The sequence below is a fragment of the Cyprinus carpio genome, chromosome A14 (genome assembly GCF_018340385.1).
Source record: "Cyprinus carpio isolate SPL01 chromosome A14, ASM1834038v1, whole genome shotgun sequence".
NCBI lineage: Eukaryota > Metazoa > Chordata > Actinopteri > Cypriniformes > Cyprinidae > Cyprinus > Cyprinus carpio.
In genome coordinates this window covers 9,295,029-9,317,632 of record NC_056585.1, presented here as the reverse complement: position 1 = coordinate 9,317,632, position 22,604 = coordinate 9,295,029, and the positions used below count along the sequence as shown (strand labels likewise).

General features: G+C 33.7%; 2 protein-coding genes across 3 annotated transcripts in view; one reads left to right on the top strand and one right to left on the bottom strand.

Moving 5' to 3' along the window:
• The first annotated feature begins 176 nt into the window (after positions 1-176).
• Positions 177-16,040, top strand: LOC109085853 (HMG domain-containing protein 3-like). Its single transcript, XM_042770620.1, has 21 exons — positions 177-692; positions 1,978-2,104; positions 2,175-2,349; positions 3,596-4,033; positions 4,172-4,270; positions 5,009-5,140; positions 5,404-5,714; positions 6,481-6,584; positions 6,683-6,766; positions 6,878-6,969; positions 8,288-8,386; positions 8,534-8,680; positions 9,744-10,027; positions 10,112-10,239; positions 11,396-11,527; positions 11,611-11,795; positions 12,090-12,309; positions 12,744-12,877; positions 13,172-13,291; positions 13,374-13,580; positions 14,935-16,040. Exons 2-21 carry the CDS (start codon positions 1,980-1,982, stop codon positions 15,457-15,459), a joined length of 3,741 nt encoding a protein of 1,246 aa, XP_042626554.1. The 5' UTR covers positions 177-692; positions 1,978-1,979; the 3' UTR covers positions 15,460-16,040.
• Positions 16,041-17,391: 1,351 nt separating this feature from the next.
• The window catches only part of LOC109085854 (macrophage colony-stimulating factor 1 receptor), a 30,369-nt gene continuing 25,156 nt past the window's right edge, over positions 17,392-22,604 (bottom strand). For both annotated transcript variants that reach the window (XM_042770581.1, XM_042770582.1), the window contains exons 20-22: positions 21,987-22,086; positions 18,776-18,884; positions 17,392-18,279 (exon numbers count right to left, since the gene is read on the bottom strand). In XM_042770581.1, the coding sequence (XP_042626515.1) occupies positions 18,121-18,279; positions 18,776-18,884; positions 21,987-22,086 (368 nt within the window). In that variant the 3' untranslated portion in view covers positions 17,392-18,120. The remainder of the gene's footprint in view (positions 18,280-18,775; positions 18,885-21,986; positions 22,087-22,604) is intronic.

Genomic DNA, 22,604 nt, shown 5'->3' with positions numbered 1-22,604 from the left:
TGCCTATTTAAAGTTTTTCGGTGTCATTACTGAGGTGTAAATAAACGATGCTAAAGCAGACGGCGTTGTCACGTGATACGCGTTACTTTTCTCATCGCTCTTCGCGGTTGCCCAATCACTGTCATTCCCCATTACAGTTTGGTGTTATCATCCTATAGAGACTGAAGGGGATGATTTCTGTTTGCGTCTCAGGAAAAGATGTCTGTAATTAAAAGGTTTATATGATGCTAATTTCTCTTGAAAACAAAAGCCAGCATTAGGAAAACATTCAGAGTTTCGAACACGACTCAACAGAGGAATCGGCACGTGACGCCACCAAGCGCCCACTGCGGGAAGGACAGTTTTATGTATCCTGGGAAAGTTATTAACAAATATATATGTCACCATATGGCTTTTACATACATATAAAATAAAATAAATCCGTGTAAAAATATCGCTTAAACCCGAGGGGGAAATAAACGTCGTACTATTCAGTTGCAGCCGCCGCAGACCAAACTCTCATTGGGCCTCCAGTTGTTCATCTGATCGCTCCTCCGCCATTTTATAGCAGTATACTGCAGGAAACACACGCTAAACCCGCGACTGAACCCTCACGCCGCACACACACATGATCCGGACCGCTGGTCCCGCGGCTTTAGCGCCGGTGTGAGGAGAGATTTGTCTAGATTTGGACCGATCCCGCGCTCGCTCAGGTAAGGCTTCAATAAGAGACGCGCTCATTGGCCGCGGACAGTCAGTATCAGCGCTCAACAATAAGCGACATCGGGAGCGAACAAAACACACTCGGACGTGCCGCAAACACTCCGCCACCTGCTTTAACCTCTTAAACTGTGCTTTTATGATAATAAAATGCAGTTAAAATCATATTTGTGTGTATATTTGTGTGCGTGAAGGCGGTTAAGGAGTGTCACGTGACGCGGTCCAAATAATGTTGCTGTTTACCTGCAGCTGCTGCAGTAGCACAATGTTAACTAACAGCAACAACTATTACCTTGTTTATAAAGTAGCGCCATGTGTTGTGTAATACAGAAATACCATATACAATATAGTAATACCATAGTATTCCCTGAAGTACAGTAGTGTCATGTAAGTAATGTAACGAATCCTGTCAAGAGCAGCTACAAAATTAAATAGGATAATACATATTAATAAATATTTATAATAGAAAATTTATTTTGCAAAAATAAAAATAATATATATATATATATATATATATATATATATATATATATATATATATATATATATATAATATTTAATTTAATTTATAATAATAATTTAATAATGGCCGGGCGGTAATTTGCAGCCATTTTTGCTGCTTTTTTATTTCTTTTTGCTGTTAAAATAAGCAGGACCTATATTATTTTAAAATGAGTGGTGCCCATTTACATTTGTATGTATCTGTAGCACTTTACTGTAAGGTTCATTAGTTAACATGAACTAAGAATGAACAATACTTCTACATCATTTATTAACTAATTTTAATTTCAACATTTGTTAACGCGTTATTAAAATCTAAAATTGAGCTTGTTTTCATTAGTTAATGCACTGCAAATTAACATGAACAAACAATGATTGATTGTATTTTCATTAATTAACACTAACAAAGATTAATAAATACTGTAATAAATGTATTGTTCATTATTTGTTCATGTTAATTAACTAACATTAATTAATGAAAGGTTATTGTAAAGTGTAACTGAATTTTCGATTGATAATATTCCATATTTTAAATTCAACATCATTGACATAAGACACTGCATTTCGATATGTCTATTATTTTTGTATTTATGAAAAAACAATTCTCTAATTTCTCTCATTAAAAAAGCATTTCCAAAACCTTAATCACCTGTTTTTAAAGAATAAATCTAGTGAACAATCTTGAATGACACCTCTCTAATTTTATTGGTAATACATTATTTTAAAGGCCTCTATCCTCTATCGTGGTTCTTTGATTCTCTTTCTCTGTTTCTTCAGAGATGGAGGCCATCTATGGAGAGATGGAGGTGGAGAGCTGCTACACGCTTCTGGAACTTCCTTCACCCAAGAAGAAACGCAAGAGCAAAGGCAGCATGGAGAGCTCAGACAAACCCAAGAAGCCCAGGTAGATCTTCCCTGAGAAACATGAACACGCAGGCAGTTGATTTGTATTAACGGCCCGTCTGCTGTCACAGGTCAGCGTATCTGCTGTATTACTTTGACGTGCATCAGAGCGTCCAGCAGGAGCATCCGGACCTGCCGCAGTCTGAGATCAACAAATGCATCAGCGACAGCTGGAAGAGGCTGAACGTGGCGGATCGAGGTTATTACCTGGAGAGAGCGCGCATGGAGAAAGACGGCATCGACCCGGTGAGCCAGTTAACTGAGTAACTAAATATGGAGTTACGTGTACTTGTGTCGTTGCATTTTCCTGAATTTACATTAAAAATACTTATGAATTAAAAGACAACTTTCGATTTTATTCATCAAAACTGATTACATTTTGAAAGTTATGAATACTTTATGGTAGGGCTGCATGATTAATTGTAATAAAACCGAAATTGTGATATGACTTATTATTATATGGCGATTATTAGTGTGCAAAGGCTGTTTAATGAAATAAATATGATTTCAGAGTGAAACATGGCACTGTTTTTTCTTCCCAGACTTGTGATGAGAAGTGCTTATAAACTGGCTGCTATCCACTAAATAAATAAATAAATAAATAAAAATGAAGATTGATGGTTTAACACTTGAAAATGAAGAAATTAAGACAACCGTAAATATTAGTATTGTAAATTTACAGTCCTGTACTGTAAAAAACATTCTTATATAATTTTTCTTAAAAAATTTGTTTTTATTATTTTACAGTGAAATATTACGATATACTTATTTTTAAATATTACAAATAATAATATGTTATAATAATATTAATATTAATAATAATTATTATTACTGTTATTATTAGGGTTATTATAGTTAACCAATACTAAAACCATAAAAAAATTATTGTTATTTTAAATAAAATAAACATTAACTGAGATAAAATATTAAAGAAAGAAAGAAACTTGAGCTTATAATATTTCAGCTAGTTGCTAAGGCAACATTTCTCATTTTCGTTTAGTGTAACTTGAAGTACTAAAATATCGTAAACTAAATTAACTAAAGCAAATAAATAATAAAACTATATAGACATATTTTAAAAAATAATAAAAATGAAAACAACATAATTACTGAACATTTTAAAATTAAAGTGAAAACAGGAAATATATAAATAAAATCTAATTTAAAATATTACTCTTATTATTAAAATCTTACTATATTATTATTATTATTAAAATATTACTATATTACTTTTATTAAATAAATCAATAATACATACATTTTTTAAAATATAAAAATTAATAGTATATATATTTTTGTAGTCGTACTAATATATTATCACAAAAAAATTTCATTTAGATTTTTTTTTTTTTTTTTTTGGATCTTTTTTCTGCTGCACAGTTGAATCTCCACAAAACTGTAAACAACATGTCTAGGTCATATTTCACAAATAAAGAAGAAATTATATTTTCCTAATGTCTTATGACAGTAAATTTTACGTCTCTTTTCACAGAGCAGCCAATCAGCAGCTGCGTCCTCTCAGGACGTACCAGGTTTCCGCAAGATCCTCCCGAGGGCCAATTACGTGCTTCTGCCCAAGAGTTCAGCGGGAGGCGAACAGGTGGAGGGAGACGGCGAGACGGACGCGCTGGTGGATGGGGCCGTGGATGGAGCCCCTCAGGCCCCGGCGCAGGAGACGCTGGTGTCCCCCATGACTCTGGGCAGTGAGGTGGAGCTGTCGGAGCAGTGCATCGCCATCGAGGCGCTCAGTGAGGACGCACCGTCCCAGAATCACACTGAAAGACTACCAGCTCTGCTTGTGAAGAGGGAGGAGTCTCGAGTGTCGTATGGTGACGTTGGCATGGCGATAGAGAGTGGAATGGAGGGCGGGGCTTTGATGCCGCAGATCAAAGCAGATGCCACTCATCTAGTTGCTATAATACCCAATCAGGTGAGCTGTCAGTCATCCACATTAAAACATAAAGGTGCTTTACAAGCACATGAATGAAGTGAATGTACAGGTGATGCACAGGTTTTTAGAAATGATAAATGAGTGATTAATATTTACTCTGTGTCTTGTGTTTTTCAGGGTGTCATGGAAAATAAAGTGATTAACACAGCCAGCCCAATAATGATGTTTCCATTAGTGAGCAGTGTGAAACCAGAACCCAAACTCTCCTTTAAACTGGTCAGTAAATCATCTGTGAAAACCATAAACAGCATTTTCATATGGGTCATTTCTAGGGCTGGGCGATATATCTAACGATATAATCATGAGCATCTAGTCAGTAAAGCCGGTTCCCTGATTAGCGCTAAATCGCCATCACCTGCTTTCAAATGATCGCCATAGTCAGCTTTCAAAGGACCGGCATTTAATAGACAGAGCGCTAGATCGCTGACAAGCTACGCAATATCACGTGCATTTCAAATGCGATTCATCTGCATAATAACCCGATATAGCTTGACAGATCTACCGCTCGTAGATCAAAGCAGGTGACAAGCGGGAACTACGCACTATGGCTCATGATTATCATCGTTGGATTATCGCCCAGCCCGATCATTTCATCTGCGTTATTTTAGTATCAATTAAGTATGAAATGTTTTTACCAATAAGTTAATTTTATATCTAAGAAAATATATAAATAATTTTAGTTAAACAATAAATTAAACTAAATTAAATTTATAAAACAAAATAAAAAATAAATTATAGATTTTACTTATTTCACCAAAAAAAAAAATTGAAGTAATGAAAATGTTTTTTTATATTTTTACAAAAAAAATCAAAAAATATGAACTAAAACAAGTCTAAATTTTTAGTATAAAACAATAACTATAATGCACCTCAAGAAGTCTGATATGAGCATGAGATTTTTCCAGTTCATAATGCATCAGACATGTATAACTAAGACATCTGTTCTGTTCTCAGCCCATCAAATACACACGGCGAGGACGGGGCAACTGCACCACACCCGGGTGTGTGTTTTCATACGTCACCCGTCACAAACCGCCCCAGTGCCCTGACTGCGGACAACACCTCGGGGGGAAATGGGTTGCCCCTGTGAGTCCTCAAACCTGTGCTCCTGTTATTCTGTGTTACTCTAATTCAATGTTACTCATGTCTGATACCCATTCAAATGCATTTATATTGTATATACTGTACAGTGGGTGTAGAAAAGAATTACCCCTCTTTAAAATATATATATATTACGTTTTAAAAATTATTTGAACTGATAATGTGGCTTTTGTTTTTAAATTTGCATTCCTAATTATAATCCTAAAAATATAGTAATATAAAACAAACTGTATTTCTCTCTGTTACAGGCTAAGAGAAGCTCGGTCAAAACTTCTGACCCGTCTTCAGGAAAACAGTGTGACGATTCCAAGCCTCATCCGTCAGACCCTAATGAGACCTTATCAAAAGACACAGAACGCACAGTAGAGCAGACAAGCGCTTCTGTTATTACTCAGAAAACCTCTTCAGATAAAGCTCTGGACGGCGGGACTGCGGCTGCTCGCAGGGCGGCCCGTAGAAAGAGAGAGCGGGTGAATGCAGCGTCAGCCCAACAAACACCTGATCGAGTCGCTGTCAAAACATCTGATGGAGCGCAGAGCGCCGAATGCACCGCTGTGCTGTAAGAAACCCAGTAGTATGCATACTGTGAACATAATTCTCTGTTATGCTTGAAATACCTGGATGACTTTCTGTATTTGCCAAAATATGCAGTTTACAGCAGAATCACACTGTGAGATGATGTATCCCACAATGCAATGCACTGACTCGACCTTCCATGTGTCGTAATATATATAAATAATTAAAATATTTATTAACATTTTTATACACACTATTTACAAACTAACTTTAAATTTTACTTTTTCATTATAATACATGTCTTTTTATTTTTTTTTTTTCATTTCTTTTTACATTTTAAAAGTGATTTTCTGTAGCTTTTAATTAACTTCAGTTTTTGTCATTTTACTACATATTTATTTTAGCCAGTTTTAGAGAGTTTTTAATATTTTTCATCTAATATTCATATATCAGTTGATTTCAGCTTTCAATTAGTGAAAATGATTTTTAATAGTTGTATGATTCTTTTGATTCTTTTTATCCGACTGCAAACATTTCCTACAACTAAGATTATTAACACAAAATTGGATAAAAAATTAAAAATGTGAAAAAAATGATAAATTGGCGGCACTCGCTGAATTAAACATGCAGCGTAATGAGGTCATGTGACTAAAGTGTAGCTTGTATTTCTGTATAAAATGTCTATTATTGCACACTGTGTACTGTTTCACATAGTATTATAATAGTGGACGGCACACAGTGTGTACTGCACAATATGCATAGAGTACTGATGGTCTTCTTCATTCAGCTGTGTGTTTTGCTCGTTTCAGATCATTGGGTGCTGGTCAAATTCAGGTTGTCACGAGAGAAAAAGCAAGCGGTGCTTTACAGAAACGCCGGATACGAGCTATTCTTCCAGCTCCGGCACAGAATAGTGAGTCAAGCTTTATTTAAAAACACTAAACTAGTGCCTGATCCCATGCACATGTGCAGAAAGTGAAAATGTGAATGAAATGCATCTGATGTGGACAGATACAGCCGCTCAGTCTGCAGTTGTGCAGTGGATCACGGTTCCTCCTGATAAAGTCAAATCAGACGCTACTGTCATCAAAGCTGGTGAGAAACATCTAATGATCTGTTGTTCTCGTGTTTATATCCGTTGGGTTTCATATTATCTTATTATCTGTTGACTCTCTGAGGTGTAATGTGTTGTGTTATTGTTTCCAGTAAAACCATCAGCCAATGAACACATCGCAGGACTGAAACCCAGCACCCTCAAACAGCTGGGTCACATGATCACACCCAGTGCCTTACAACAGGTGACTTTACTTACACTGCACTCTGAGAGAATTATGATGATAATACATAAAGGTAATACTATTTATAATAGTAGCAATGCAAAATAAAACGAATCTGAGAGAATAATAAAGTAATAAAAACAAGAAGAAGAAAAAAATCTGAAAAAATAACAATCAAATAATCTGAGAGGACAATAAAAATAACAACAACAATATTAATAATACATAATATTGCTAATAATAATAATAAATATAATAATTATAATAATCTGAGAGGAGCATAAAAAATAATCTGCTAAAGTAATAAAAACAACAAAAATAAAAACAACAACAACAAGAATCTGAAAAAAGAACAATTAAATAATCTGAGAGGACAATAAAAATAATAACAACAATCGTAATAATACATAATAATAATAATAATAATAATAATAATCTGAGAGAAGAGTAAAAATAATCTGAGAGAATAATAAAGTAATAAATATAACAATAATAACAACAAGTAAAATAATCTAAAAATATAAATAACTGACAATAATAATAATAATAAGGATAGTACAAAATAATAATAATAACAGTAATAATCTGATAGAATAATAAAGTAATAAAAACAACAAGAAGAAAAATAATCTGAAAAAAGAACAATCAAATAATCTGAGAACAAAAAAAATAATCTGAGAGAATAATAAAGTAATAAATATAACAATAATAACAACAACAAGAAAAATTATCTAAAATAATAATAATAATAATAATAATAATGATAATACAAAATAATAATAATAATAACAGTAATAATCTGATAGAATAATAAAGTAATAAAAACAATAAATTAATAAAAAACAACAAGCAGAAAAATAATCTGAAAAAGAACAATCAAATAATATGAGAACAATAAAAATAACAACAATAGTAATTATACATAATAAAAATAATAATAATAATCTGAGAGAACAATAAAAATAACAACAACAATAGTAATAATACATAATAATAATAATGATCAGAGAAGAGTAAAAATAATCTGAGGGAATAATAAAGTAATAAATATAACAATAGTAACAAAAACAAGAAAAATAATCTAAAAATAAAAATAACTGTGACAATAATAATAATAATAATAATAATAATAATATAATAATAATCTGAGATAATAATACTAACAATAAAAAATAACAACAACAATAAGAAGAATAAAAATAATCTGAAATAATAATAATAATAATAATAATAATAATAATAATAATAATAATAATAATAATCTGAGGTGATGATAATAAGAATAAGTTGAGCCTGGTGTGTGTGATACAAGGTAAAAGCTGTTGAACTGTGATTTCAGAAGCCCATCACGGTCAGCAGTAACCAGTACATCATCACAGACAACGGCGTCAAGATCCTCTCCATGCTGCCCTTCAAGAAAACAGCTGGATCCTCCCTAGTGAGTGTTCACACACTGCTGAGACAGACGACTCAACCTCTGAGCATGTTTGTGTTTCTCTGTGTTTGTGATGGATTCATGTGTACAGATTCAGGGTTCAGTCTGGTGACGGTTGATCAGCTCTGTGTGTGTTGTTCTGTTCCTCAGGCTCTGGGTTTGTCTACAGCGAGAGGTCGCGGTCGATGTAAGAATCCTGCGTGTGATTACGTCTATAAGAACAGACACAAACCTCAACACTGTCCGACCTGCGGCTGTGAACTCGCCAACAAACCCACCAAGAAGAACAAACTCACAGTTAGTTCCAGCACTCACTGCACAGCCGACAGTCAACTTAAACCAAACTAACTCAAATTAAGCTCAAAACAATTCCATCTGAATAATGTTATTATTATTATACTATTATTATTTCCATTAGTATTTTGAATTAGTTTTTATATTTTCATTTTGATAAAAGTTTTAGTAATTTTTTTTGTCACTTTTACTTATTTATTTTTAGTTTTTTTATATATAATTTTCAATTTCATTTTGGTCATTTTTAGTAATTTTAATTTGTATTTGTCATTTTTATTTTATTTATTTATTTTTTACATATGTTTATGCACTTTTTACTAACATATAGTTACTAACATATAGTATATTTTAATATATTTAGAAAAAGAAAATAACTTGGAAACTAGCTGATTTTAAATAAGTTGTATATATTGTATTTAAGTAGTTTAATTTATTCCAAGTTTAAGTAGTGTTTTTTTTTTTTTTTTTTTTTTTTTTTTTTTAGTACATCAGGTTAAACTAAACAAAAATCAGAAATGGTGCCTTGGCAAATAAAGGAAATTAAATATTTTTTATATTTTATGTTATTTCAGTTAACATTTATTTTAAGTTTTAGCAATTTTGTTGTGTTTTTTGTGACTTTTATTGTTTTTATTGTCATGTCTTTTCTTTAAATATATCAATAAAGTTTTACTAACAGTTTTAAATTAAGATACCCTAAACAAAATAGGAAAATTTTGCCTTGAACTAGCTGCGTTAAAATAATATTTGTACTTTTCTTGTATTTTTATTCAAGTTGTTATTATTATTATTATTATTATTTTTTAAATTAGGGATTTTTAATGTGTCAGTTTTTGTCACTAAACAAAAATGAGAAATGTTGGCAACTAACTGAAATAAAATAAGTTTAATTTTTTATTTCAATTAATTTTATTTCAAATAATGAAATGGTTTTATGGCCATATTTTATTAAGGTTTTAGTTTTAATTATATCAACTGGTTTCAGCTCTAGTTGCAATGTTAATGTTTGTTTAAGCTGAACTGAAATTGTGTTTCCTCTGTGTGTGTGTGTGTGTGTGTTCTCCAGCCGTCTGCTGAGGATGTGTGTGCTTCTGCGCTTCTGTCGGATGCGTCTCAGCCTCTGAGCAGCGCTCAGAAAGATCAGCAGCGTCACTCCACCGTCAGTCTGCTGCGCTCCTGTCTACAGTTCCCTGAGAGTGAGAGCGAGCTGCAGGATGTCTTCAGCCTCATTCAGCAGCTCAACGGCCAGCAGAAGCTCACCGAGGAGGGCAGCGGATGGCCGAGCTTCTTCGAGCCGGCGGCCACACACTGCAGTCTGTGTCAAGACCCACTGCTCAAAGGAGACCAGAGGTGAGAGCAGACTGATCCGACAAAACTCATATGTTCTCAGATGGAGATTTGCATGTTGTGTTGTTGTTGTTTTGTATTTTATAGTTCGCTTGCGGGGTTGGAGGAATGCTGGTTGTTGACGGAGTGCTCGATTCGTCCTGTAACTCTACAGCTGAAAGTCTGTACAAATCTCCAGTGTCTGGCCATACACAGTTTCACAGACCTGCACCCGGGTAAGAACACACACACACACACACACACACACACACACACACACACACACACACTAAAATATGTTCATTTGTCATTAAATCAGATGTTAAATATACTTTTTATATAACTTCTTCAGATACTTTTATATAAATAAAATAAAGTTAAAACAAACAAAACTTAAACTTATTTCATTTCAGTTATTTGCCAAGGCAACATTTTTAAGTTTAGCTTAACTTGAAGTACTAAAATTATTAAAACTATAACTGTTCGTAAAAAAATATATAGACGTATGTAGAATAATAATAATAACAATAATACTAATAATAATAATATAAATGACAAAAAGCACACAACAAAATTACGAAAACTTGTAAATAAATATAACTGAATGTTAAATGTTAACTTAAATAAACTGAAAAATAAATAAATAAATAAAAATCCTTTAACTTATTTTATTTCAGCTCTTTGCCATGGCATCATTTTTCATTTTCATTTAATTTAACTTTATGTAGTATAAGATAACTTATATAAGAAACTTAAATAAAAAATGTATCCATAGACATATAAAAGAAAATTATAATAATAATAAAAAATGACAAAAACACAACAAAGTTACTAAAACTTTAGCTGAAATTAAAATGAAAGCAGAAAAATGGAAATAAAAGCTAATTCAAATAAAAAAAAAAAATATATAAAAACTATATAGGCATATTTAAAAGAAAATATTTAAAATGACAAAAACACAAAATTAACAAAACTTTAAAATTCAAATAAAAAACGGAAAACATGAAAATAAAAACTTACTCAAAACAAAATATAAAAAATAATTAAAAAAACAAACAAACAAAACAAAAACCATTAAGAACACAAAAAACACACACACACACACACACACACACACACACACACACACACACACACACACACACACACAACAAGACTACTAAAACTGTAACTAAATTAACATAACATTTAAAAAAAAAATGATAAAACACAACAAAAAGTCAAATTAAAACGAAAACAGAAAATACAAAAATAAAAACACAACAAATTCACCCCCAAAAAACAAACAACAACAAACTAATGTTATCTCAGTACTAAAATCTAACACTGATAAAGCACCATGTTGATATGTATTACTGCAGTTAGCGTTTCAGTGTGTTTGTTTTTTCTCAGGTCTGTTTAACGTGGGTAACAAGCTGCTGGTGACGCTGGATTTGTTCTTTAAGATGAGACATCAGATCAGACTGGGCGATGAACCCGCACACGCCGCTCTCAGTATAATCAAACACTCACTGACGCTCACAGGTGCTTCATCATCATCATCCTCCTCATCTCTCATCTACTGAGCGAGTGATTGAGGTTAACGTCTCTCTCTGTGTGTGTCTCAGACGGCGCGCTGAGCTCGGATCAGGTGTCGTGTGTTCAGGACCTGTTCTGCAGCGGTTACTGGGCGTTTGAGTGTCTGACGGTTCGAGACTATAACGACATGATCTGTGGCGTGTGCGGCATCGCTCCCAAACTGGAGATCGCACAACGCAACTCCAGCAATGTGCTACTGCTCAAAAACGTGGAGGTAACGGCAATGTTATATATATTTATATATTTATATATATATATATATATATATGCGATATATATGCGATATAATTAATAATTAAATGTATTAATATAAATTAACACTAATAGAAATATTTAAAAAATAAACTTAGTTACTAAAAAAAAATAAAAAAAAATATATAAAAGTTAAATCTAATCCAAAATAATAATATACTATGTCAATACTAAATGCACAAGTAATACTAAAATAATAAAAAAATTGTAATGAGGTCAAATATAGCACGGTAACTCTGTTCTTCTCTCTGTGTAGTTCACATGGCCTGATTTCCAGGCGACGGATGAGGTTCACGTTGATGAGTTTTGGCTGACGATGGAGAACGAGGCGCTGGAACAGGCAGCGTTTCCCTCCAGCTTTCCCATCACGCGCTTCGACGCCTCTATCATCGCCCCATTCATCCCTCCTCTCATGAGAAACACCAGCGTCATCAACACAGAGAAAGACAAAGACACGTCTGACACGCAGCTCAGAGGTACTGAGATGACCGAGTGAAAGGATCAACACGATCAAAACTGAATCTAGTACAATCCTTCTGTCGTCTGATTGTTTCGACTTCTGTAGAAAGTAATGGTCTTTTAGTAAAAGAAAAAAAAAAAACATTTTACAAAAAAAAAGAATAAAACTGAGCTGTTTCTTCCTCCATATTCTCACTATATCAGGAATAAAATCTTGATGGATCAAATATGACACAAAACATAAAACACATATGCAAACCTTTTGTTAATATTTTGTCTAAAGGTTCGATAAACTGTTCCATTTCAGTCTATATTTCAGACTATTATGTCATATGCCAGGCTTTATTATTAAGGTGACTCGGCACTTTGATGCTTGATTTCAGTGTTATTCTCTCTCTCTGTGTGTGTGTGTGTGTGTGTGTGTGTTTGTGTGTGTGTGTGTGTGTTTCAGGAAACCCATCTGTCCGGGTGCATCTGATCCATGAGGGTCGTCTGATTCCAAATCAGAAGGATCTGCTCAGTGAAGAGGAGCTCAGAGACGTGCTGGAAAAGTGTGGGATTCCTGCTGCTACACACACTGATAAAGTACACTGTGACACACACACACACACACACCTTAACTCAGCTATCTAAATGGGTACATACTAGAACCTAATATTAACAGAAAAAATGTTGTATACAAAGAAAAAACTAAAAAAAAAAATAATAATAATTAATTATATATATATATATATATATATATATATATATATATATATATATATATATATATACTTATATATACACTTTCTCCTCCTTTCACCTGCCACTTCTAGACAGTAAGTCAGATTACTCTGAATATTCCTGTACTGTAGTAATCATGCTGGTCTCGTTTGACAGGACGAGCTGCTGGCGTCTGTGTCTTTGTTGTATTCACACTCACAGAACGGCCTGTGGACGGCACAGCAGCCCGACGCGCTCCTGACGGCAGGCAGAGTCAGTAAAGTGTGTCCTCATCAGGTACCAGACTCACTACAGCACAGCTCTATGATGATGATTTGATTTGGTCAGATGAGCTGATGTGTGAGTCTGATCTCTGCAGGTCGTGTGCGGATCCAAGTACATCGTCCGCAGAGAAAGCGCTCGAGATCATCTGGACCTGCTGGTTTCGTCCAGGTTTTGGCCGCCGGTGTATGTGGCGGATTGTGCCCAGAAGGTGGCGCTCTGCACTGATGTATTATATCCTGAACTGGCCTCACAGATGTGGGGGAAAAATCAGCGATGTTTCTCCGACACCACCACACCACAAAAATCGACAGAAATACATCAACAAAAAACCCTAAAAATTTAATTATTATTTTATTGTTAATTGTAACGCTTCTGTTGCATTTACATATTTCACAAAAGTCCACTTATGAATTGTTCCAAAAAACAATCATAACTTATCATGCTCTTTCAGTATTGCTGCAGAAACAAAAACATATAATATTTATAAACAATAAGGGTTATTATAATGAACTGAAACTAGACTTAGAATAAAATAAACAGTAACTGAAATAAAATAAAAGATATTAAGGGAAAAAAAATTATTCTACTTCAGCTTGATGCCAAGACAACATTTCTCATTTTCATTTAGTTTAACTTCATGTACTAAAAGAACCAAAACTAAATAAATTCTGATTTTTTTTTTAAATATATCGAAACATTTAATAACAAAAAACATATAAAAATTACAAAAAACACCATTTAAAATTAAAATGAAAACAGAAAATATAAAAAATGAAAAATAATAATAAAAGCTATAATAATATCTCAATTATACTAAAATAACATATACAGTTTATATATATTACTTTTAATTCATTATTAAAGCCAGATAAATATTTACTATAAATTATAAAATAATAATATATATAAATTTAATAATATATAATATTAATAATATATTTAAAAAATACAAGTTATATTATTAAATAATATTGACAATAATATTCATCATCATAATATATCATTAAAAACATTTAAAAAAAAAAAAAACTCTCCTTTTAAAAACAAAAGAAATAATTTTTTTTCTATTACATTTTAGTTGCTGTCTTAGTAATTTTGTTGCCATTTTTAGGATTTTTAAAATGTTTTTATTCATTTTTATTCCAGTTTTAGTTATTTTAGTACACCACATAAAATGAACTAAAATAAGTTTAAGGTTTTTAAATTTAATGTAAGTTACATACAAATAAAATTGCTGATATTTTTTATTTTTTTTTATAGCTTTAGTTTTATTTACCTGTGATAACCCTGCACACACAGACATTATATTATATTACCACATATACAAATAAAATGTCATTTTGGTGAGGCTTTTAGCTGCATGTTTAAGAATCTCTTTCTGTACGACACATTTATTGTGGCAATTCCAAGAAGGAAATTAAAATATCATAACTTAGTCCATTTATTTCTAAAAAGCTACTTTGAGATGTCACACTCAATACTGTGAAAAGCACTGTATATATAAAAATCGAAATGAAAATATTCCTTCAAAAAATAGGTTTTTGTTGAGTTGTCCACCTCATGGTGAATTTTCCTTGCTGTGAACATGTACACAGATTTTAAAACGCCTGATTGACCATTGAATGTGTCAATCACATCTGTCTCCTCCCCTCTTTCAGTACGTCTCCTGCTCGGAGCTTCAGGACCAGCCGTACAGTTTGGATCTGACAGTGACTGAGTCCAACCCTCATCTGCACCCGCTCACCAAATCCGCCTCTCGCTGGATAGTGCGACCCGACGGACCGAACGCCCTCCACGACGCCCACCACGCCATCACGCTCTGCAAAGAGCTGGAGCCGTACACTGCCGCCGTCGCAGAGATCTGTGACGAACCCGAGGGTGAAACCAGCATCAACGACAGCAGCGCAGCGGCAGTCCGGCGGAAAGCTCTCGTGTTCGATAACGCAGCGTATTACTACCTCTATAACCGCCTGCTGGACTTCCTGAGCAGCAGAGACATCGTGAACCATCAGATCACGGAGGCGCTGAGTGCCTGTCAGCCGGGAGAGGTGGTGATGATCAGAGACGCCCTCTACAGGCTGGGAGTCGCACAGATCAACTCGGACCCGCAGGAAACAGCTGACGGAGGACTGGACAAACACTCAGATGGAGTCGTGTTCGAGGAGGTGATGCTCATCTGACTCAGGTTTACTCAACATTTTTAAAATAAAAAAGACAAAATGTGCTTGGAAAGACCAGTTTTTTATTTTATATTTTTGTTTATATACATATATATGCATTTCAAATACATAAATCTTACATTTTGTCCTAAAAATCAGTGTATTGTGCTTTTTGGAGCTTTAAATCCTGCTTAAACACCATTCACTTACATTTTATGGAGTGTCTACTTTTGTGTACAATTTAAAGGTTTGGAATGATATGAGAGTGAGTAAATGATGCCTGCAGATTCATGTTCCTTGAAATATAACTGGCCTTGTGTGTCTCTGATGTTGTATCTGACATATTTATGATTGTAAATAAGAAGCATTTTATTGCCCACAGAAAAGTGAAACCCACTACAAGTGGGAAACTGACAGTATTTATTTGAATTTCACATTTTGATGGCTTTTTCATGCATAGAAAATCTTTTTGACATGAAGTATTTATTCTGAGATCTGGTTCAGAACAGATAATGTGCTCAAACTCAAATATGAGTTTGTGTTTGACATGGATTGACCTCTCAAACGCTCCCAATAAACTGTATTTTCACTGATAAAAACAAGATCACGTGACATTTCCATGGTTTATTAGTAGCTTTCAGTAGCAAAACTAAAATATACAGATGTGTAGCTATTAAAGGTGCAGAACTCATTATGATAAGACTCATGGGAACTAACACAGATAAACAGTCCTTATAATGATTAAACAACACATAATTGAACTATGAAAATAAAATTGTTGCATGAGAATAAATGTAAATAAGAATATAATATAAACATATAAACATGGCAGTTTGTGCTTTGAGAAAGAAACATCAGGTTAATCACATTCTACACAACCTAAAGTTACTCTGGCAGCGTGTCTGTTCAAATAAACTTTGATGAAAGCAAACAGTTTGGAATATAAAATCAAAGATTTACCCATTTCAAACTGTTAATAAACTACAGAACAAATTACAGATTTTTCTGTTTGAGAGTTTGACTCTTGTTGAAAACAAAATGTGACATTCAGCTTACATTTCTCCTATATAAACATTGCCTGCACATCAAAATAATCAAGTGTAAATATGCATATGAAAATGAAATTAACTAACTATCAACTATTAAATTGACATTAAAGGAAAAGCAAATGGTTAGTTTTTCTTCCTGAAATGGTTTCTGTGCAGTCAGTCATTGTCCTCAGGATCCATTTCTAATGCTTCAGTGATAAATGAGAACGCATTTAACCTTTGACCCTCATTTATCTGAATAAATAAGACAACGTTCAGCCGAAACATTATTGCACCAACAGCATGTCAATATTTCACCCGTTGGAGACGTGAATCTGTCCTCCAAACCTGTGCTGACCTCACGCTATCACTCTAAATGACCGTAATCACTCTGGGAAGCAATAAAATGTTGTGTTTGCCTACAAGGATTGACTAAGAACTAGAGCAGGAGACAAACTGACAGAATGTTTTCATATCTGTCCTCCAACCTGCACTGATTACCTTATTGAGATCCTGCATGAAACTCAACCGTGTCGGGGACAGGTGTTATATGTGATGGGGAGTTAAAACTAAAATGCAAAATTAAAATAAAATAAAAAAATTAAAATCCAAACAAAATAAAATTAAAATCCAAATTAAGATGCGAAAAATTTATTTAAAAATAAAATGCAAAATTAGAACAAAATAAAATTAAAATCCAAAATGTGAAAAGTTATTGCATACTGTTGCATTGGCTAAGTCATATATGGTGTATACACTATTTTTAATGTAAGAACATGGCCATTTGTAACTTGCAAATGTGAAAAAAAAAAAAAAAAACTTTAGAATGCTAAATTATAATGCAAAAAAAAAAATAATTTGCTGAATATGCTAAGTTACAGCATATTGTTGCACTGCCAATTTAACAAAAAAATAGTAGACTGTATATGGTGTATACACTTTATTTTTAACATAAGATTGTGGCCATTTATAACTTGAATGTGCAAGGGTCAGGGGCACTTTAAAGGGGAGGTTAGGACAATTCCGAAGGCCTGATGAGGAAGAGGGGGCCCAGAACGGGAACACCCACCCAACGCTGCTTCCCCACCAGAACACAATCGTGGAAGGGGCCCCGAGTCACTATGCTGTTCAGGGGGCCCCAGAAACCATAGTGACCCCTGACCGGTGTCATTCCAGTTATTTTAGCAGCATAAAAAGTGTTACGTGTGTCTGTATTCATTTTCATTTACTTTAAAGGAAGAAGCACAACTGACACGCAGATCAAGTATGAAGTGGAAGTGGAACATGTAGCGTTTGCATTTAAAACGCTGAACAAACTGCTTTCCAACCTGGGCAACAGAGAAGTTCAAGTAACAAAAAAGACGCACGGTTATCAAAAAGGCACATCGGACAACAAACAAATCCGAGATTTTGAGGTTTTCGACTTTGCTAAGAAGTGAAACTGGTTCATTTAAACACGCTTCAACTCTGAGTTCAAGACTGTTTACGAGATTTCAACTGCAAAAGCAGAGCGGGCAAAATCACACAGTGAGCGTGTTTGGGGACAGATCAGATCTTTGTTCACATGCATGTGATTGTGGACGGATTGTGCAACTATTGTTGATGTTAAGACAGAAGATCCCTGTGTTAGTTAATTAGCTGGTTAGTTAAGCCCTCAGCAGAACTGGTAGGTGTTGGGTTTCATGAGTGGCTGATCATCTTCTTCTTGGTCACATGACGTCTCAAATGATTCATCTTCATGGTTCACAGGGTCACATGACTCTAGTTGTTCGTCACCTTGTGCGTTGGACTGGACATTTTGGTACTGTGTCTCCTATGGAAATATTTAATGAATATGACTCGTTCATTACTCACTCAGACTAGATTGTGCTCAAAATAACACATATTAATAACTAATCCTATAGTATGTTCACAGTTTTTCTATATGCATGGAAGGAATGCACTTAAAATTATATCAACCTCAATTTTTAACATCTCATCTCATGATCTGATCAGACTGCAAAAAGTTGCCTGCAATGGAAATTGCTATATGGAAATTTAAAATATCCACAATTTGAAATAAAATGCAAATGCGAAATTGAAATGGAAAAATTAAAATGAAAAATGCCAATTATAAACAATGGTTTGTTGCACAAATAGTTATTTACCTATAGTGGCTAATGAATCGGAAGTCTTACCAGTAACTTGAAATATCTTACTTCTGCTTTGAAAAATAAGGTGATGTAAATATGGGATGGATGTTCATTCAAAAGTGTCTGGCCTAACTGTGTCTTCAGGTCTGACTGCATGAAGTCTCATGAGTGATGTACCTGTGGATCGGCTGTGTCTCCCAGCATCCTCTCGATCAGCTGACTGATCTTACTGAATGTTGGTCTCTCAGCAGCATCCAGGTTCCAGCACATCTTCATGATGGTGTACCTGGACACAACATGTGCTTTACTATCACAAAACCTCAATCACATTCACCACAAAACCAAAAGAAAGAAATTAGAATATATTGTATATGAACAGCAAAGCCTTTGTGTTTACGAGCATTATGAGTTGTTGCAGTAAGTGTTATCATTAATACATCATGTTAAGGACATTTCATTAAGCACATTTATTGCTTGACATAAACTGTAAAGTATGAGTGTCATAGTAACACGTTTTGTATCGTCTTGATTTATTATGATTAAATTACAGTATTTTTCTTTAATCGATTCTCCCTCTTAATGGTGCAAACAGAATTATTTTAGATGTATTAAAATAAGTAAAACTGAAATAAAAATGAATAAAAAGTATATTGACATTTAAAAAAACCTAATAAAAATAAAACACAAAAAAATACTAAAACTAATTACTAAATTAAATTACTAATATAAAAAAATATATGCAAAATTAAAAAATAATAATAATAATAATAATATATATATATATATATTTTTTATATATATATATATCTTCATATATATATATATATATATATATATATATACATATATATATATATATATATTTTTTTTTTTTTTCTTCATATTGTGAGGTGAAATGTGGCCTGTTTCTCATAACAGGGGTTTTTGTTGTGAGTTGAGTGTAGCGTGACGAAACACTCGATTGCTGTTATTTGGTCACATTATATTTTGCACGCAACTTTCAGGCAGCGTGAACTGAAGAAATAATCAAACCCTCTTCTGGTTTTGTAACAATATAATTAAAATAAAAAACATACAGTATTATCACCATGTTTCAGATTCAGTCTTTATAGTTTTATTAGTTGTTTTAAAGCACTGAAGCACCTAATTGAGATGCTCAATGAAAAATACTGCTTAGTTACTTAAAATAGTGATGTTTGTGACTCTTTACTCTGTTAACCTAACATACTGAAGTTCAACAAAGCCACTGCAGAGAGAGAGAGAGATGTAAAGATGAAGCTGAGAGGACGAGCATGAAATGTGTGGAAAATCAAAGCCTCGCTGTCAGATCATGTGCTTAACACGCAGAACTAAAGATCTGAGCAGAACATAATAAAGCAGCAGAAATGGAGCGAGACGCAGGATCTGAATCAGAGCCACCCATGGAAAATGTCAATATCAGCCACTGTTGACTTGCGTGAGAACTCATAATCTCATGCTATTTTTCTGTTTGTGTGATTTGTTTAGTGCTGAGTCTCTAGAAAGCTTCATACGCGTCATGATGTCATGAGAATAAAACTACACACTACAAAGATTAGGACAAACTCAACTACTGATGTTTCAAAACCTTTTCATCCAAAAGTTTCTGCTTTAATGCTTTAATTTAGCTTTGGAGACAAATACATTTTGGTTATAAATGCCTTTACAAAAATGAAATATACAGATTTAAAAAAACACACACTAAAACAAACTGAAATAAAATATTTTTAAACAGTCTTATTTTATTTCAACTAGTTGCCAAGGCCACATTATTCATTTTCAATTTAATTGTTGTACTAAAATAACTAAAACTTAACCTGAAATAAAAATTAATAATAACTATATAGCCATATTAAAAAACTGATAGAAATGACAAAAAATAACCCAAACTGAAAAAAAAAAAAAAAAAAAAAAATATATATATATATATATATATATATATATATATATATATATATAATATAATAAAAAGACACGATCAGTTGGCAAATTTACAAGACTGTGGGATGGATAAAAATATTTTATCCATCTCTGATAATCACTGGTTGCTATGGTCATGCAGGTTTGTTTATGCATTTAACTCGTGGCCATGAGAAAAATATGTTGTACATCTCGAGACCACAACTTCACATCACATAAGGATGTTGTTACCTTGACAAAATGATCTCGTGGCCACAACATTTTATCACATTCCCACAAATTAATATCTTGTGGCTACTACAAAATTAAGTGAACCGAACATGTCCCCTCCTGGTCACCGTACGTATCAATCTTTGCAATAATTTTTCTCTGTTAAAATCCATACTACTAAATCTTCATATCTCCACAACAAGATCAACAGCGCTTCATTTATACGTTATCTCTTTAAAACATTAAATTCTCTCCTCTGTCCCCTTGTCCACCTCCCACCACCAGCTGATGATTTTGCTATATTCTTCACAGACAAAACTAAAACCATCAGCAGTCAGTTCTAAGCTCCACACACACAGGAACTCAAACCAGTTACATCCACTGCTGAAACTCTCCTCTCCTCCTTCTGTCCCCTCACTGAGGCAGAACTATCTAAACTTCTCCTCTCCAGCCATCCTACAACCTGCCCTCTAGACCCAATCACCTCACACCTTCTCCAAGCAATCTCTCCTTCACTTCTGCCTTCACTCACACATATCATCAACACATCTTTTCTCACAGGCATTTTCCCCACCGCATTCAAGCAGGCTCGGGTAATCCCACTGCTTAAAAAACCTATTGAAAACTTGACTTGTAGATAGCTACAGACTGTCCACCCTCTCATCACTGGGCATCACAGGGATTCCTATCTCACAGGTAAGTCTTTCAGGGTTGCCTGGGGAGGAGAGCTATTCAAAGCACATCGACTGGTCACTGGGGTTCCTCAGGGATCAGTTCTTGGACCCCCCTTCTTCCCCTCTTCTCACCTGTAGCTCAACTCTACAGCATTATTTTACCATCCAGCTAGATTCATCAACAATTACCTCTTCAATTTTGGGTCAGAAATCTTGGTGTGATCTTTGACCAGCTGACTTTCAAATACCACATTGCAAAAACCACTCAATCATGCAGGTTTGCATTGCACAAAATCAGAAAGATCAGGCCCTTCCTAACACAGCATGATGCACAACTTTTTGTTCAGGCCCTTGTAATTTCTAGGCTGGACTACTGCAATGCTCTTATGGCTAAACTTGCATCATGCACAATCAAACCTCTACAAATGATTCAGAATGCAGCAGCACGACTGATCTTCAACAAGCCCAAAACCACTTGCATTTGTGTTATTTCATTGTTTTGTTGACTTCACTATAACATTGTGAAAGAATGATTATGTGTTTGTTATGCTGTTCATCTCACTCACATCTCTGGAGGTGCAAAGTCAGGTCTGGACATCTGATAGCCACATTTGATCATTTTATAAAACTTGGAGTCCACCAGTATGTTGGGATACGGGCTCTTACCTGCAGAAACAAACATTTACTCCAATAAGAGAAAATCATGCAATTGTTACAGAGACTTCAAACCAGAACCCAGCATTCAGTGAGACTGGAAATTATTTAATATATTTTAATTAAAATAAAGGTTTTGGGTTCAGCAGAGAAACCACATTTCAAACCATACAAACTTCTTGTTGTCAGAAGTTTTGATTGTAAAGTGTGTTTGTGCATCTTACAATAAATCTCTCTTGCTATATATATATATATATATATATATATATATATATATATATATATATATATATATATATATATATATATATAATATATATATATATATATATAAATCTGGGTATGATTGTGATGTTCAGAGTCAAATTGACCCCAGTTGGATTCAGTGTAATTTAGCATAAAATAAGTAAACTAAAATAAAATACAATTTACAGTATTATAAGTTATATATAGTTCCTGTTTATTAAATTTATAAACACTATTATAAGTATTTTAACATAAATAACATTTTAAACAGAAGAAGTGTGTGG

Excerpts from the sequence above, each read along its gene's own strand:
- LOC109085853 (XM_042770620.1), top strand. The coding sequence starts at position 1,980 with ATGGAGGCCATCTATGGAGAGATGGAGGTGGAGAGCTGCTACACGCTT. Across the intron at positions 10,240-11,395 it reads TTTCACAGACCTGCACCCGG|GTCTGTTTAACGTGGGTAAC; the intron begins GTAAGAACACAC and ends GTTTTTTCTCAG. Across the intron at positions 11,796-12,089 it reads TACTGCTCAAAAACGTGGAG|TTCACATGGCCTGATTTCCA; the intron begins GTAACGGCAATG and ends CTCTCTGTGTAG.